This window comes from Miscanthus floridulus, chromosome 1 (assembly GCF_019320115.1).
Source record: "Miscanthus floridulus cultivar M001 chromosome 1, ASM1932011v1, whole genome shotgun sequence".
NCBI classification, from domain to species: Eukaryota; Viridiplantae; Streptophyta; class Magnoliopsida; order Poales; family Poaceae; genus Miscanthus; species Miscanthus floridulus.
In genome coordinates, this window is record NC_089580.1 from 195,235,293 (window position 1) to 195,250,999 (window position 15,707).

The 15,707-nt window shown below is 47.4% G+C and overlaps 4 protein-coding genes across 4 annotated transcripts; 1 reads left to right on the plus strand and 3 right to left on the minus strand.

The window, feature by feature from the left end:
* Nucleotides 1–2,287: 2,287 nt before the first annotated feature.
* On the plus strand, nt 2,288–2,974 carry LOC136469443 (BURP domain-containing protein 10-like). Its single transcript, XM_066467636.1, has one exon. It carries the CDS (start codon nt 2,288–2,290, stop codon nt 2,972–2,974), a length of 687 nt encoding a protein of 228 aa, XP_066323733.1.
* A 4,731-nt stretch (nt 2,975–7,705) lies between these two features.
* Nucleotides 7,706–10,113, minus strand: LOC136469452 (uncharacterized). The gene is made up of 4 exons (XM_066467644.1): nt 9,858–10,113; nt 9,337–9,651; nt 8,069–9,222; nt 7,706–7,900 (listed from the first exon to the last, which is right to left on the minus strand). Exons 1-4 carry the CDS (start codon nt 10,111–10,113, stop codon nt 7,706–7,708), a joined length of 1,920 nt encoding a protein of 639 aa, XP_066323741.1.
* A 551-nt stretch (nt 10,114–10,664) lies between these two features.
* On the minus strand, nt 10,665–12,540 carry LOC136507973 (xyloglucan galactosyltransferase KATAMARI1 homolog). Its single transcript, XM_066502562.1, has one exon. The coding sequence runs from the start codon at nt 12,499–12,501 to the stop codon at nt 10,858–10,860; it is 1,644 nt and encodes a 547-aa protein (XP_066358659.1). The 5' UTR covers nt 12,502–12,540; the 3' UTR covers nt 10,665–10,857.
* Nucleotides 12,541–13,883: 1,343 nt separating this feature from the next.
* On the minus strand, nt 13,884–15,442 carry LOC136507981 (xyloglucan galactosyltransferase KATAMARI1 homolog). Its single transcript, XM_066502575.1, has one exon. It carries the CDS (start codon nt 15,379–15,381, stop codon nt 13,921–13,923), a length of 1,461 nt encoding a protein of 486 aa, XP_066358672.1. The 5' UTR covers nt 15,382–15,442; the 3' UTR covers nt 13,884–13,920.
* Between the last annotated feature and the right edge of the window lie 265 nt (nt 15,443–15,707).

Below are 15,707 nucleotides of genomic sequence, written 5' to 3' on the forward strand. Positions count from 1 at the left end.
GAGAAACGACATATGTATGCATTTAGCCGCGAAGCAAAAACTTTTAGATCAATTGGGGCCTTGTTTAGATGCCATCCAAATTTCAATTTTTTTCACTCTCTCTCCATCACATCAATTTTTAGCCGCTTGCATAGAGTATTAAATGTAGGTAAAAAAATAACTAATTACACAGTTTAGTTGGAAATCACGAGATGAATCTTTTGAGCCTAGTTGGTCCACGATTGGACAATATTTACCAAATAAGATAAAAGTGGTACTATTTATCGAGTTCAAAAAATTTGCAAAATGAACCAGGCCTGGATCCAGCCATATGAGTGACGTGTACGGAGTACAAGGTTACTTTGCTGCTCACGAGACACGAGTGGCTCATAAGGTAGGCTGAACTAAATATTCACAAATGTCAACCACCCTCGTAGCATTAATACATTAAATATTCATAACAACTCCCAACACTGTAGACAGCATGGATGCATTAAATACTTCCAACTGCCAGCCGCTAAAAGGTGTCCTCTACTAATATATCATTATAGTAATTTGAAAGAGCCACGTGTGACCTGCTCTTCTAGCACATGGTGTCCATGCAACAAGCGACCTTCCACGTGGAACCTAGTGGCTATCGGTCACCTTAGGCCTCGTTTAGTTCGTGGCAAAGTTGGCGTTTGTATAGTGTTCGATGTGACGGCGAACATTGTAGCACTTTCGTTTGTATTTATGATTTATTATTCAAATATTGACTAATTAGGCTCAAAAGATTCGTCTCGTAAAGATCAACCAAACTGTACAATTAGTTTTTATTGCATCTACATTTAGTACTCCATGCATGTACCACAAATTTGATGTGATGAAGAATCTTCTTTTTGCATAGTGTGAAAGTTGGGAGTTTTGGAGTAACTAAACATGGCCATAGAAAGATTTGAATTAATCCAGCTGGAAACCTACAACTGCCGACTCTTCATGCCAAGCAATAATTGAGGAGTTGAGTGAGCAAGTAGCGTCATTTCCGGGGTGACTCGATGCTTGGAGAGAACATAGAGCAACAGAGAAGCAGGGTCGGCTAAGTAGATAAACAATGGGTATTCTTCTGTTCCTACTATCACTTCTGGTACGTCATCTTCTGTCTCGAACGACCTACTTCCTCACATAGTTGTCTTCCTATAGAGATATACCTTAAAACTTTGACATATAGAACACAAACGGTTAGGATTTGGCACACCAAAATGACATAGATTTCATTTATCTATTATTTCTTAATGGTTCATGAAACCACACGAAGACCATGTATAGGTGGTGTCAAAATTCTAGCGGTTCTAGATGGGATGCTTATTTCATATGGTTACCGCTTGGGTCTGTGCCAGATATGCATTTAAAGAAAATTTTAAAGTAACTGTCAAAAACATAAGATGCCAAAAGCTAACTGTCAAATATGGCATTAATGGGTTTTTCTCCCGTTTGACTATGTGGTCGATGATGGATGTACAGGTTACCATGGCTAGAGGAGGTCCGTATGCAGCACTGGCCATGGAAACGAAAGGGACCACGGTGCCTTACTTAGCCTGTTCGGTAGGCTGATTCGTATCGTTGCTGGTTCGTGAAGAAGTACTGTTGGCTGGTTTATGTGAGAAAAAATACTGCTCTGACTCAAAATTTACAATCATTTACGACGAACCACAACGAACAGACTGACTATGCCTCAGCATCTGAGCTGAATGCCTACCGGCAGTCAGTGTTTCCCAACACACCCATACCGTCAGCCATACTAGACCGCTTCAGTGCACCTTCTGGTATATCTCTCTCCCTCTCTATATCTCTCACTCACACCCAAAGAAATGGTTACGGGGAAAATTGGTCTTTGTTAGAGAACTTATCTACACGTCTTTATATAGAAAAATAAAGGATCCGATGGTTCTTGAGTTCTAAAGTTTCAACATATCCTGTATTAGCTGTATAATATTATAGACTAGGATTAATTTGACTCATACTTAAAAAACATCCTACAGGAAACGAGAGGGAAGAGTTGATTGGTCCTGTTCGGCTTGCTGAATCTTGACCGAAACTGACTGAAAAATACTGTTCTGGCTGAACTGTTGTAAGAGAAAAACATTGTTCCGGCTAAAAAAAGCCGAATATGGAGTAAGCCGAACGGGACCAATAGGAAAAGAACGCTATTGGTCTATACATTCAGACCGGCTTAATTACGAAAGGAGATGCAAAGATCTTGAATAACTGGGCGCACTGAGAAGCTACAGAAAAATTATTGTTCCCAGAGGACGTATTCACACCAGGGTCCATGATCAACCTCTACTTCGGCAAGGCGAACAATGCTCGGCCTCTTCATCGCGACATCGCCGACTCGGTCCCTATGTCCACCAAGAACTTCACCGCCATCATCGCCATGTTCGCGCCGGTGTCCCTCTCCATGGCCCGCAACATGTGGTCTACTCTTAACTCATGTGAACATCCCCGCGAAGTGGCCGGCGAGCAGAAGGCTTGCGCCACATCCATAGAGTCCATGCACGAGTTTGCGGCGTCGGCGCTAGGGACGCGCGACCTCCATGTATCGTCCTCGTCCCTCGATGTGCCCAGGGAGGACATCAGCTCACCGTCGCGTAGGTACAAGATGGTGGCGGTGTGTGTGGCCCATGGAGGCAGGGAGGCAAGCGCTGTGACATGCTACAGCATGAGCTTCCCATTTGCGGTGTTCTACTGCCATGCCGTCAACCCAACAAGGATCTACGAGGTGACAATGCAGATAGAGGAGAACAACAATGTTACTGCCCCGATGTTGCCGAAAATGGTGCGAGCGTTGGCAGTGTGCCACCCAGACACATCGGGGTTTGACCCCAAGTTGGCGTACTGGAAGAAGCATGGTGCAAAGCCAGGGGATGCCTCAGTGTGTCACTTCCTTACTAGAGGCGACGTCCTATGGGCACCCAACGGTGCAACACAGGGGCACGGACAGCCCACGAGAACATAAGTGTGTAGCAGCATGCTCGTTAGCCATGTTTATGCGTGAAATAAATGAAGACGTGGCAATAAACCTTGTGTGCATGTGTTGTGCTACCTGTTGTATCCATGCTTGTTCATGATGTGCCCATGTGTGCTCATGGACCAATGTTTTCTGTTTATTATGGCATGTGTTTGAGGAAAATTTTATGTGGCTTGCCGTCTACTCTACTTGGCAAGAATGAGAATTCACTATACACTTCCCTATCAAGCATGACTCCTATAGTGTGAAGTCATGCTATGGTATTACTGTAGCTTATTTTGACCTATGAGGTTGTGTTTAAGACTCTACCGCTTGCACCAGGCCCGCCCTTCAGGTTGTTTGAATAAAAAAGATTAAAAAAATGCATGCAACTTTGTCTTCAATCGTTAATACATACAATAGTACATAACTCTTGTTCAGGCAAAACTAATAGTTACGAATGATCATGCTAAACAAATTCAGACAGTTGGAGGCTACAGTACAATAGAGCCAAGGAACATGAAAACTATTTCCTTTCAATTCAACATGTAGGTGTATTTCTCAGAGGCAGTCCCAACGCATCAAATTTGACAAATCGACTAACATGCAGTACCAATTGTTAGTGGTGTAAATCAAATCATGTTTGTGACATTGTAGTTGTAAATTATATATAAAACGCATTTGGATTCGTAATGTAGCTATCCTGATTGAGCAACATCTCAATTGGAAACCCACCAATCAACCGACACTTCATGTTCCCTACTATGGAAGGTACTGCCTGCCTTGGAAGAACCGTAAGCAGATGGAAAATGTACATGAAACCTATGTATCAGTAAAAGTAGGAGAAAGACCTCAGTGAGCACCTCCTGCTTGCCAAAGTCCAATCAATGTTGAAGACAGGCAGTGCCTGGCGACAACATGGTTGAACCACCACGAGATGTGATAGAAAGACGACTGAACAATTATTTTTCCCCCTGAGATCAAGGGCAGTGAACAATTAGAAGCTGTGAGGTTGCATAAACCTGATAGCACGTACCGAGCTATATGATCATAAAAATTACCCCATGTACTCCTGATAGTTTGTAGAATTTCAGGTAATATGTAAATTAAGCAATAGAGCAAGAAGTAGGCAAGATCTTTTATAGCGTAAACCCAACCAGAAGAGAGGCATATCATTCGTTCCAGTAGCACACACTCTGATCCAACTGGCACCTTCAAATCCGTAGGTATTTGAAGGGAAATACTCAAAATAAGTGAGCACTACAGCCCAACAGTCGAATCCAGAATCCAATCCACCCACCTAGTCCAAATCCAAAAGAAGCAAACAAGGAAGCAAAGCACACGTACAGCTCTCAGTCACAGCGCCACGCGCCCACGGTGCGATGCTATATCTAGAGAGAGAGAGAGGCTATTAGTGGGATAGAGTATAACAAATACAACGAAAAAATCAGCTGAGGAAAGCCTTTTCTATGCAAATAGGAAAATACTTGCGAAGTCCATAGATAATTGATATTTTAAACATTTCTATAATATGGCTGCCATCTTGCAAACCAGTCTGAAACAACAGGTGCGGCCATGGAAAGTGGCTGACAATATAAGATAACTACATTGGGAGCAGCTAAAATCTGCTCTTTATTTTCCATCTCTGATATGTATTCACAAAGAGTATACCAATGAGTTGCCTAAGAAAATCATAGTACCAGGAGGCTACGTATTAACTACAGTGGTCAGAAAGAACAAATAGGATTTAAAACATCTGAAGGAACCATTCAAACAAGAACAATCTATTATTTAGGTTTGGTCATGCATACGCGCGTACACATGAATTTGAAACAAGAAAATATACTGTAAACATTTCAGCTATGCTAACCTGAGAAGCAGGCATATATTAAACCGCATTAAAACTGGCCGCATATATATATATATATATATATATATATATATATATATATATATATATATATATATATATATATATACACACACACACACACACACACACACACACACACACACACACACACTGTAAAGTTAGGCAAGCTTCTGGCTACACAGGACAAACCAAACCACAATTCTCCGGTTGAGGAGTTCTAACATGTATATGTATAATGCTGACAAAATGATGTTTATGAGACAAAAATCTTCATAGAGATAACAACCCCTAATATCTGGATGCCTCCTACTAAGCAATGAGTAGGGGCGAGCCCAATCCAAAGTTATATTAAGGCTGCAAACTTATACTCCATATTCAAGCGACAGAGTTGACATTAGGTAAGAGCAAAATCACATTTCAGATAGAAAAGTCATATTCATTGTAAGAACCATAGGATAGGAATCAAAGAACGAAGCTAATGCATAGATATAGCCTAGAAATTTAAGGCAAAAACTGACCCTGATATTGCAGTTCACCAATTAATAAATTACCTTGCTAACAAGCCCAACTACAAATACATCATTGGCAATGGGGTGTGCTCAGTAATAGAACAACCGATAAATTGTATGAAACAAAGACATCATTGACAATGGATGCATGCTGACTAACAAATGGATAAAAATGTGCAACTAATATAACGACATTGTCACCACAAAAGCACCAAAAATAGCAAGATTCATGGAAGAATGAAATAATTATGTAATTATCACTGCACAATTTCATTGTCTCAGTCTAAAAAAGATCATCATTGCACAATCCCCAAGCCTCAGTACATAACATGAATGAAACAACGAGAAGAGTGCGGAAGAGACGGTACAAGCTGGAATCCCAGGTACATATATGCTGGACCTTTGTTACTGCACAAAAGCCAGTAGGATACGTTGAGGACAGAAGGAAGCGGCGAAGAGCCAGGTGAATTCGTACAGTGTAATCAGAAGCCGGCTGTAGCAGAATGTTGAGGCAGGGGCCTGGGCCGTTGGATTGGGAGATCCAATGAACGAAAAAATTTAGGCCAACATGGATACGGCTTCTGTTTCAGGAGCTATTGCGTTTTCAGATAGAAAAGTCATATTCATTGTAAGAATCATAGGGTAATAAATTACCTTGCTAGCAAGCCCGACTGCAAATACATCATTGGCAATGGGGTGTGCTCAGTAATAGAATAGATGATAAATTGTATGAAGCACAGACATCATTGACAATGGATGCATGCTGACTAACAAATGGATAAAAATGTGCAACTAATATAACGACATTGTCACCACAAAGGCACCGGAAATAGCAAGATTCATGGAAGAATGAAATAATTATGTAATCATCGATGCATAATTCCATTGTTTCAGTCTAAAAAAGATCATCATTGCACAATCCCCAAGCCTCAGTACATAACATGAATGAAACAATTAATCATCATTGTACAGGGAAGGATATCAGTTCTGCACAGGAGGAAAGGGAGGGAGAAGGGGAGAGAGCGCACGCCGCGTCCGGCATGGTACCTAGGGTTTCGCCAACCAGAGGAGCGCACGCTTCCCCCGGCGGGAGGAGGCATTGAGTAGACCGCACGGACGATGGGGGAGACGGAGGGGGCCGTCGGGCTCCACCCGCGCCGGCGCGCCGCCTCGCGCCCGCTGCCGCCTCAGGAGGGAAGGGGAGAAAGGGAGAGGAAGGGGAGGGACGGAGGAGGAGGAGGAGGGTGGGCGCTGCCGCCGCGGACCGCTCGCAGGAGCCGCCGTCGCACATGCCCGCGTGGGAGAGCGAGAGCTGTCGGAAACACCGAGGAGAGTGGGGAAGAGGAGGCAGAAGCTGGAATCCCAGTAATATATATGGTGGGCCTTTGTTACTGTAGAAAAGCTAGTAAAACACGTTAAGGACAGTAAGAAGCTACGAAAAGCCAGTAGAATCCGCACAGTGTAATCGGAAGCCGACTCTAGAAGATTCTTGCTGGGGGCCTGGGCCGTCGGATTCGGAGATCTAACGGTCAAAAAAAAAATTCTGCCGACGTGGACATGGCTTCCATCTCAGGAGCTAATGGGTTTTGTGGGGTTAAATAAATTTCCTTTTACCTCTCCCATGAATGGTTGGTTGACTTAGGGCAACGTGTACTTCCGAAAAAAAAAACGTAACTCTAGCATTGAACCTGGACATTTTTTTTTCCGAACCAGTATGAGCCTACTTCTGGGGAGGTGACCCAATATTTCCATATTCATAATGGCATTTGCTGGACTCATGGCAACTTTGTTGCTTGTCAGAAGAGCTCTGGTTGCTTCTCCTTCCTGCCTGCTCCACGGACTCTCTTCTTTTTCGAGCTTGCTTATACAGATGGTTTCAATGGAGTCGTCACATGCACCCCCTTAGGTATGATCTACTTCTTTCTATCTTAATGCATCTTATCTCTGAGTCCTCTTACAGCATTCATATCACATACATATGCACTGGTTGACTGGAAGATGATTCTCTTCTGCTAGTTTCTAAATGTAATACAGAGAGGGAAAAACACGGGATTTTCATCAGAAGGCCATACCTTATAGGAAAAACTACTTCAGAATGCAAATGATTCACCTCAGTATATTATACTACTTTATTTATCAAGAAGCACTCATGACACCACTTGTTAAAAATCAGTGACGGACCTAGGTTTTTACCTCTGGGTATGCGCAGCAAAAAATTTTCTTATGCAATTCGGTAAACCATATATAATTTGGTAAAACCATATTCTCATTCGGTAAAACCATATTCTAAAACCATATAAATTGTTCAAATGAAATACAAAATACTTTAAAATATAGCCATATAAGAGACTTACAATATTACTTGTTGATCCGTCGCTTTCTCAATGACATGAATGTCTCAATTATATCATCTTCATCAACTTGAAAGAAAATATCCCGCTCAATAAATGTTGGTAGACAATCATCCAGAACAATATCACCTAGCTTATTCCTTGATTTTATTTTTACTATAACCAATGCAGAAAATACCCTTTCAACGCTCGCAGTTGCCACCTGTAAAAGCAATACCAATTTGAGAAGCGAGTACACCATATCATACACTTTGTGCCTATTTGTATCAACAAGCTTAACTGAGAGATCAACAATGTTGTCTAGACCTTAGAAGCATTCAGTTCGTTTCATGTCATCAATATAATTATCAAGTTGCAATTCTAGCTGTACCAAATTGTTGTTGGAGAAGTCATTAGGATAAAATTCAGCCAATCTACGCAGCTTCTGTGCATCAAATGAAGCAAAGGACTTGGAAGGACTAAAGGCTGACATACAAGAGAGTAGCTCCATGTTGATCTCATCAAACCGATTATCAAGCTTCTGACTAATTTGATCAATGACACCAATGTACACTTCTCTTCTAAAATGGTCATCATTTTTTTGGTTTCGAGCACGAGCATACCTTGTTGATTTTCCATAAGGCACATAAGCATCATCCATAGCAGGAACTTCGACACCATGTGTAATACAAAAAGAAGTGACCGTCTTATGAAATTTATCCCAACCATCAGACCTCAACTGTTGCATTCTGCTCTTTGCTACATTAACAAGTGAGATTGCATTAAGAATATCTTGATCCTTTCTCTGCAAACACTCGGATAACTCATTTGTATATTCAAGAATAACATACATTAAGTGCACAAAGAAAACAAACTCAAAGGTTTCAAATGCTCCAAGCACAAAATGAATCTTTGTCCAATCATCCTTATATGCAATATCAGCACCAAGCTCAATGAGCACATCATGGATTGAGGAATACATAGTGATGATGCTACATATAGTTTTGTAATACGAGCCCCACCGAGTGTCACTAGGCCTAGGTAAACCCATCTCTTGATTTAAACCACTCCCTGATTCAAGCTCACCACACTGTAGTGATTTGTTGACATTCTTCAGCCTAGCATTTCGAAGCATACCATGACGCTTGAAAGAAACCCCAACAATGTTCAACAAGATAGATACTTGATCAAAAAAGGTCTTGCAATCAGTATTTCCCTTGGCAACAGCTACAAGAACTAGTTGGAGTTGATGTGCAAAGCAATGAATATAATAAGCAGAAGGTGATTCTTTCATGATTAATGTTTTCAGCCCTTTAATATCACCTTTCATATTGCTAGCCCCATCATAACCTTGACCTCTAATCCGAGTCATACTCAATCCATTACTATCAAGTAAACCTTTGATTGCTTCCTTAAGTGACAAAGACGTAGTATCATCTACATGAACAACTCCAATGAAGTGCTCACATGGCCTTCCAAGTTTATCAACAAAACGCAAGCAAAGAGCTAGTTGTTCTTTATGTGATATGTCACTAGACTCATCGGCTAAAATTACAAAGGGCTCATCACCAAGTTCCTCAATTATTTTCTTTCTAGTTTCTATGGCACAACAATGAATAATTTGCTTTTGTATCTTTGGGCTAGTCAAAGTGCAATTACCTGGTGCATTGTTCAAGACATACTTGTTCACTTCATCACTATTTCCTGCAAGAAACTTCAAAAGTTCAATGAAGTTGCCTCTGTTGCTATACGCTTCACTTTCATCATTTCCACGGAATGCCAATCCTTGAAGTAAAAGAAACTTGATACATCTAAGTGAATATGTTAATCTTTTCTTGTAAAGACGAAGCTCCTCATCAGTCCACTTGTCAATGTGATAATCAATTGCTACCTTGGGATTTATAAAACCAATATACCTCTCCTGAGCTGCTTTGTGTGCCTTAAAACCACTATGTTTGATGAGTGCGGCGTTTCCTATATTCCAATTATCCCATCCATTAACAATAAATGCATCTGACCCACTGCCCTTCTTGAACAAGTAGCATATAAAGCAAAATACAGAATCCTTCTTGATACTATATTCAAGCCACTCATAATTATACAACCACTGTAAACTGAATCGATGAGGTGTGTCTCCAATGTTTCGATACGGGAATCATGTATATAAGGTTTGCAAGGACCTTTAGTAATATATGCTCTACGGATTGCATCTTGATCATTAACATGATAATCTTTTATGGGCAGCCTTTCACCTAGATCATATGGTAGAAGATTGATGTCATACACCGGTGGCTTTGATGCGGGCGGTGGCGGTGGCGATGACGCTAGCGGGGGCGAAGGATCTGCAATTTCTTCAACTTCTGCTCTATCTTCTCGATTCTGCTCTTCCACAACAGTTTGCAAAAAAAAGGATCGAATGTTGCCGTTTCTCTTCATCATTCAACAATTCTTCTGAAAAATAGTTTATAATTACCAAACGTGTGAAACTCAAATAGTATAGTCACATGCGATTGATGCTAAATTGCTAATCAGTGGTCTGTTGAACAAACTCACGAACACGAATTGAAATAATAAGAAATCACCCATAAATAAATAAATAAATAAAAATATGACTATACGAGTACAGTACAAAGTTTTTTTACAAATAAAGATTAATACCTGCAGTCCTGCAAGTCTGCAACAAAGTGCCGTCGGATTCGGAGTGCCAAAACTGTTTATGCTTCTGCTGTAGACATGTGGGGAAATGTTGATCTTTTTCACTGCTGCAATTTTTCTTTTTACTGAGAAAACTGTATGGAACTGTGGATGTGATTTCGGGTTATCAATGAAGACAACTTTGACGATCGTGTCTTTAGATTATTATATGGAGATTGGAGAATCAAGTGCATGTCAAAAAAAAGGGCAGATAGGATCAACGCGAGTTATACCAAGTGTCCAAGGCATTGAAACACTGTTGGTTTCGTCCGGTGAAAGTCTAATCGTCTTTCTTCATTAATATTGTTCATGTCACTGTATTTGTTTAGATGACATCACATCACTACACGATGTTATGCTTTGATGACATCTCATCTCCTGCGTGCCGGCATCTAATCGTCTTTTTTTTTCCGATCGAGGCCCAGCATTGCCACGGGCTAATCATAATCATAATGGAGCATCTCTCAAACTATCTGACCAACCAAACTAGGTTTGCTGAACACCATCGTTTCCGCTTTGCTTTTGCAGCAGATGCTCTTGCCCGCGGGCCATCTCCTCTCTCAGCTTGTTGACCCTCCCGATGACCGCCTCCACCGTAACGTCGACGGCGTCCCTGAGCGTCTCCAGCTTGGACCTCGGGTCCGCGTACACCAGCCTCGGTATCAGCCCGATGACGGTCTCCGTCATCCGCTCCGCCACGTCCGGCGGGATCCTGCGGAGCGTCTCCTCGATGCTGACGTTGCCGGCGCGCACGTCCGCCTCCGGGATGAGCACCGAGTACGTGTCGTGCGCCTCGGGGAGGTGCCACCTGTACTGCGTGTGCGCGGAGTCCGGGTGGAAGAAGACCGGCACGCAGCCGGCCATGATGGCGTCGAACGCGGACCGGCGCGTCATGGTGTCGCCCGTCGGCTGCAGGCAGAAGCGCGTGCCCTGGAACACGCGCATGAAGTTGCTCGGGACGAGGCAGTTCCTCTGGTTCTTCCCGCACTGCACCAGCTTGCAGAAGCTCGACAAGCCGCACTGCCTGATGAGCTGGTGCCGGATGGAGTACGGGTCGTCCCGCGCGCCGCCGGCGAAGGAGAAGAGCCACTCGCGCTTCGTGGCCCGCATCCGCCGCTGCCACTCGACGACCTGCGCGTCCCTGGCCGGGTGGAAGTAGGTCGGGTACGGTATGGCGAAGTCGAAGCTCGTCCAGGGGAGCTTCTCGACGAAGAGCACCGTCATGTTCTGCACCGCCGGCAGGCGGAGGAGCTTGTTCCCCCACTCGGAGTCGCTGTCCGTCTGCCTCTGGTGGTCGTACGCCGTCCTCCCGGACAGGAAGAAGTGGTCGCGGCCGCCCATGGCGCGCCACTCGGGCCGGCGCGTGAGCCAGTCCACGAGGTCGAGAGGCAGCGCGTCCTTCTCCCGGCCCGTGGAGTTGACGCCCCACAGGTGCTGCACGACGTCGAAGCCGGCGTAGAACGGCACGAACACAGCGGCGGCGCGGGAGGAGTCGGAAGTGAGGCAGTCGTACTGCTTCATCCGGCTGTGGAAGATGACGTCCAGGCCGAAGTGGTCCGTGGCGTACCACCCTTCGTCCGCGAAGACGCCGTCCGCGTTGTCCACCGGTCGGCCCAGCCCGCCGTTCTCGAGGTACACGCACATGTCGATCCACGGGTACCAGTTGCGGCAGTTGGCGAGGATGTCCGCGTTGAACCGCGGCGGGAGGTCGTGGATGTACACGTACCGCCCGCGGCAGTCCTCGTCGTCGTCGCGACGTCGCCGCTCGTCCCGTGCCGCCGGGAGCGCGTTGCTAGTGGCGGCGGGCGGGGCCTTCTTCACCTTGCTGAGCCGCTCCTCGTGCTGGAGCAGGAGACGCTGCCCGTCGCCGCTGTCGTCTGACGCGACCTCGGCGAGGGACCCGCGCGGCTCGCTGACGACCGGTGTGCCGCGGAGCACGGCGAGATGGAAGTAGATGACGAGAAGCCACGACGTGGCGGCGAGGAGCATGAGGCCCGGCAGCCACCGCTTGCCGCTGTGGGCGCCGGTCCTCTCCATGCTGCCACTACTGCGCCGCCTCAGACCTTGGAGCGCAGTGTAGGCTTGATGTTTATGTTCTGGCTTCGGAGAAGGCAGACGCGAGAATCTCATGCAGGCGGGCGTGAGAGTGAGGAACAGGGAGGTGCACGAGCACGAGTGACGAGGCATCGGATCCCCGATCGAGAACGAGGGGGGAGAAGGGGCCGACAGATCTAACGCAGGGTCGTGATCTGAAGGAGCAGAGCACACACGGATGGCAAGTGCGGCAGCAGAGGAATTGACCGGGGAGATGCGCGCGTGGGCGTCGCATGCGCTGGGCTCATCGGCCAGTGAGGCGGCCAGTGACTGGAGATTGGACTGACTCGCGGGCCAGAGTCAGCACCGCGACTCTCGAGCACTGCACATGGGTCGCAGTCCTTGAGGAGTTGACACGGTGTTAAAAATTTTCATTAGCGGATCGTAGACCAAGAGCAGTAATGGCGGGCATTAATCACCCCTGCTCAGTCCTGGGGCCGCGTGCGGCGCGGCGGACGTTGGATCGCCGCGCGAAGCGAGACGCCTTCCTTCTTTGCATCCCGCGGGCGCGTGCTGGGCCAGGCGCCCAGGCGGCCAGGCGTGACGCAGAAGCAATGGGGGAGCGGAGTGCACGAGACGAGGTCTTTTGACATCTTCGCGTGAGGCTTGACACCTGACTCGTGACTCCCTGACCGTGACAGCCGCATGCACCGTGCAGCTGAAGCGTTTGCTTCGCTTGCCCCTGAAGGCCTGATAACCGAATTACGAGGTCCTGTATACCAAATCAAATCTGGCGTATTTTCTGTGGTCTGAAGTCTGAACTCAAAGTTCTCATTCTCAGAGTTCAATGACCGTGTTCGCTGGTTGGTTTCTGGGTTGATAAGCCCGACTGCGCTGGTTTATTGTGAGAGGAAAACACTATTGTCTGGCTAATAAACCCAGGCTGAAAATCAACAAGCGAACAGACTGCGTCTCTCTTGAGATTCTAGCAGTCCTAGATGACAATACACGAGGTTCAGGTAATGTATGGTTTTTGACAGTGTATTTTGAGTTGCTTTGCAGACACCACAATTGTTGTTTTTCAGTTCTCATAAAAAAATGTTGCTTTCAGAGTTCAAAGACCGTCTGTCTTGAATTTCGAGTGACTGAGGTTCACAGTTTTTTTTTTTCAAATAACAAGGTTGGAGAATCAGATGCAGTGACCTGGTAGATTAACGAGATTCCATGGGCCAATTGAGCTCTGAACTGCTCAATTTGTTGACTGGTAAACAACTTAGCAGAGCACAATAAGGTGAGGAACAGAGAATCTGTACAACAGCAGACCCAAAATGTGTAGTCCCTTCCAATACCGTGGGCACCTATAAACCTCGTGTAACGAATACTGTATGAATCACATGTTTGAATTACAGGTGAAAGACGCGCCATTGCAACTAACAATATCATTACAATTTTCCCTTTCGTAATAATCAGATAATCAACTATTCTGCACTTCCTTTTCTGGCCACGCCGACAGAGCTACCGATCGGCTTGCACCGGTCGCACCGGCCGGAATCTGGACTCCGTGGAGGCGAAAAGGTTCGGAGGGTCCTCGGTGACCGGCCCGCCGCTGTCGACGTACTCACCGTTCCTGATACGCGCCACCGTGTTGAGGACCCCCTCGACGGCGACATCCACCGCGTCCTTGATGGTCTCCAGCTTGTACCTGGGGTCGGCGTACAGGACCCTCGGGATGAGCCTGATCACCTCCTTCCGCATCCGCTCCACCGCGGCCGGAGGGATCGCCCGGAGCACGGCCTCGATGCTCACGTTGCGCTCCCGCACGTCGGCGTCGGGGATGTACACCGAGTACCTGAGGTGGTCGTCCACGGGGAGGTGCCACCGGTGCTGCTTGTACGCCGACCCGGGGTGGAAGAACACCGGGATGCAGCCGGCCACCATGGAGTCGAACGCCGACCGCCGCGTGCACGTGTCGCCGGGCGGCTGCAGGCAGAAGGTGGTCTTCTGGAACAGCCGCATGATGTTTCCCGGGGTGTGGCACTGGGTGCTGCCGGTGGCGCGCGCGCACCCCAGCATGGCGCAGGCGCTGGACGCCTTGCACTGCGCGATCACGTGGTCGCGGACGCGGATGTTGATGGGCACGTCCGGCCGCGGCGCGCCCACGAACGCCATGAGCCACGTCCGCTGCTGGCCGCGCACTCGGTCCTGCCACCGGAGCACGTCGGCGTCCGACCTGGGGTGGAAGTAGGTCGGGTAAGGGACGGGGTAGTCGTTGCCGTGCAGCATCGCCGACTCCAGCACGAGCACCGACATGTTCCGGCCGGCAGGCATGACGAGGAGGTCGGTGCCCCAGTCCGGATTCACGTTGTTGCTCCTCCGGAAGTCCCACCCCGTCCGTCCGGCGACGAGGAAGTGGTCGCGGCCCCCCATGCGCCGCCACTCGGGCCGTTCCATGAGCCACTTGGTCAGGTCCACCGACGCGGCGTCCCTGGCGGCGTTGTCGTAGCCCCAGTGGTAGCGGACGAAGTCGAAGCCGGCGTAGAACGGGACGAACACGGCGGCGGCCACGGCGGAGTGGTTGGTCAGGCACTCGTACTGCTTCATCCGGTTGTGGAAGATGGCGTCCAGCGCGAACTGGTGCGTGGCGTACCAACCGGCCTCGCTCTTGAGCACGCCGTCGGTGCGGTCGGCCAGCGGCCTGCCGAGGCCGGCGTTGCTGAGGGCGCCGCACATGTCCCCCCAGTGGTCCTCGGTCTTGCGGCAGTTGCGGATGATGTCGGTGTTGAAGCGCGGCGGTAGGTCGTGCATGTAGATGTACCGCCTCCGGCACGGGTCGGCGCCGTCGTCATCGCCGTGGCTCACCTCCACCGTGCCGCTGATCACTGAGAAATGGAAGTAGAGGAAGAAGGTCCACGCTGTCACGGCGAGAACGGCGAGGAACCGCAGCGGCGGCAACGCGTTCGCCGCCGCCTTCTCCATTCCCTTCACTTCGACGGACCGGCGCGACCGATCCCGGCCGTGAGCTTTCCGTGACGATTTGATCAGCTGGGTAATCAAGAACCACGCGAAACTCAAAGCATCAGATCAAAGGGATGTGCATAGAGGAAGGAAGTTGAGGCAAGATTGGACGGTAGAAATGCATACGTGCCCTCACCAGTTGTATGGTGGGGTTGGCCACGCTAAGGTGCATGGTGGAGTGTAGCTAGAACAGTGAAGAACATATATAGCTGTGAACAGAGCCTGTTCGGGAGGCCGTATCATATCGTGAATTATTTACTGCTGGCTGGTTTGGTGTGAGAGAAAAA

Excerpts from the sequence above, each read along its gene's own strand:
- LOC136507973 (XM_066502562.1), bottom strand. The coding sequence starts at position 12,501 with ATGAGATTCTCGCGTCTGCCTTCTCCGAAGCCAGAACATAAACATCAA.
- LOC136469452 (XM_066467644.1), bottom strand. The coding sequence starts at position 10,113 with ATGAAGAGAAACGGCAACATTCGATCCTTTTTTTTGCAAACTGTTGTG. Across the intron at positions 9,652-9,857 it reads TAGAGCATATATTACTAAAG|GAAACGCCGCACTCATCAAA; the intron begins GTCCTTGCAAAC and ends ATTGGAATATAG. Across the intron at positions 7,901-8,068 it reads ACTTCTCCAACAACAATTTG|GTGGCAACTGCGAGCGTTGA; the intron begins GTACAGCTAGAA and ends TTGCTTTTACAG.
- LOC136507981 (XM_066502575.1), bottom strand. The coding sequence starts at position 15,381 with ATGGAGAAGGCGGCGGCGAACGCGTTGCCGCCGCTGCGGTTCCTCGCC.
- LOC136469443 (XM_066467636.1), top strand. The coding sequence starts at position 2,288 with ATGATCAACCTCTACTTCGGCAAGGCGAACAATGCTCGGCCTCTTCAT.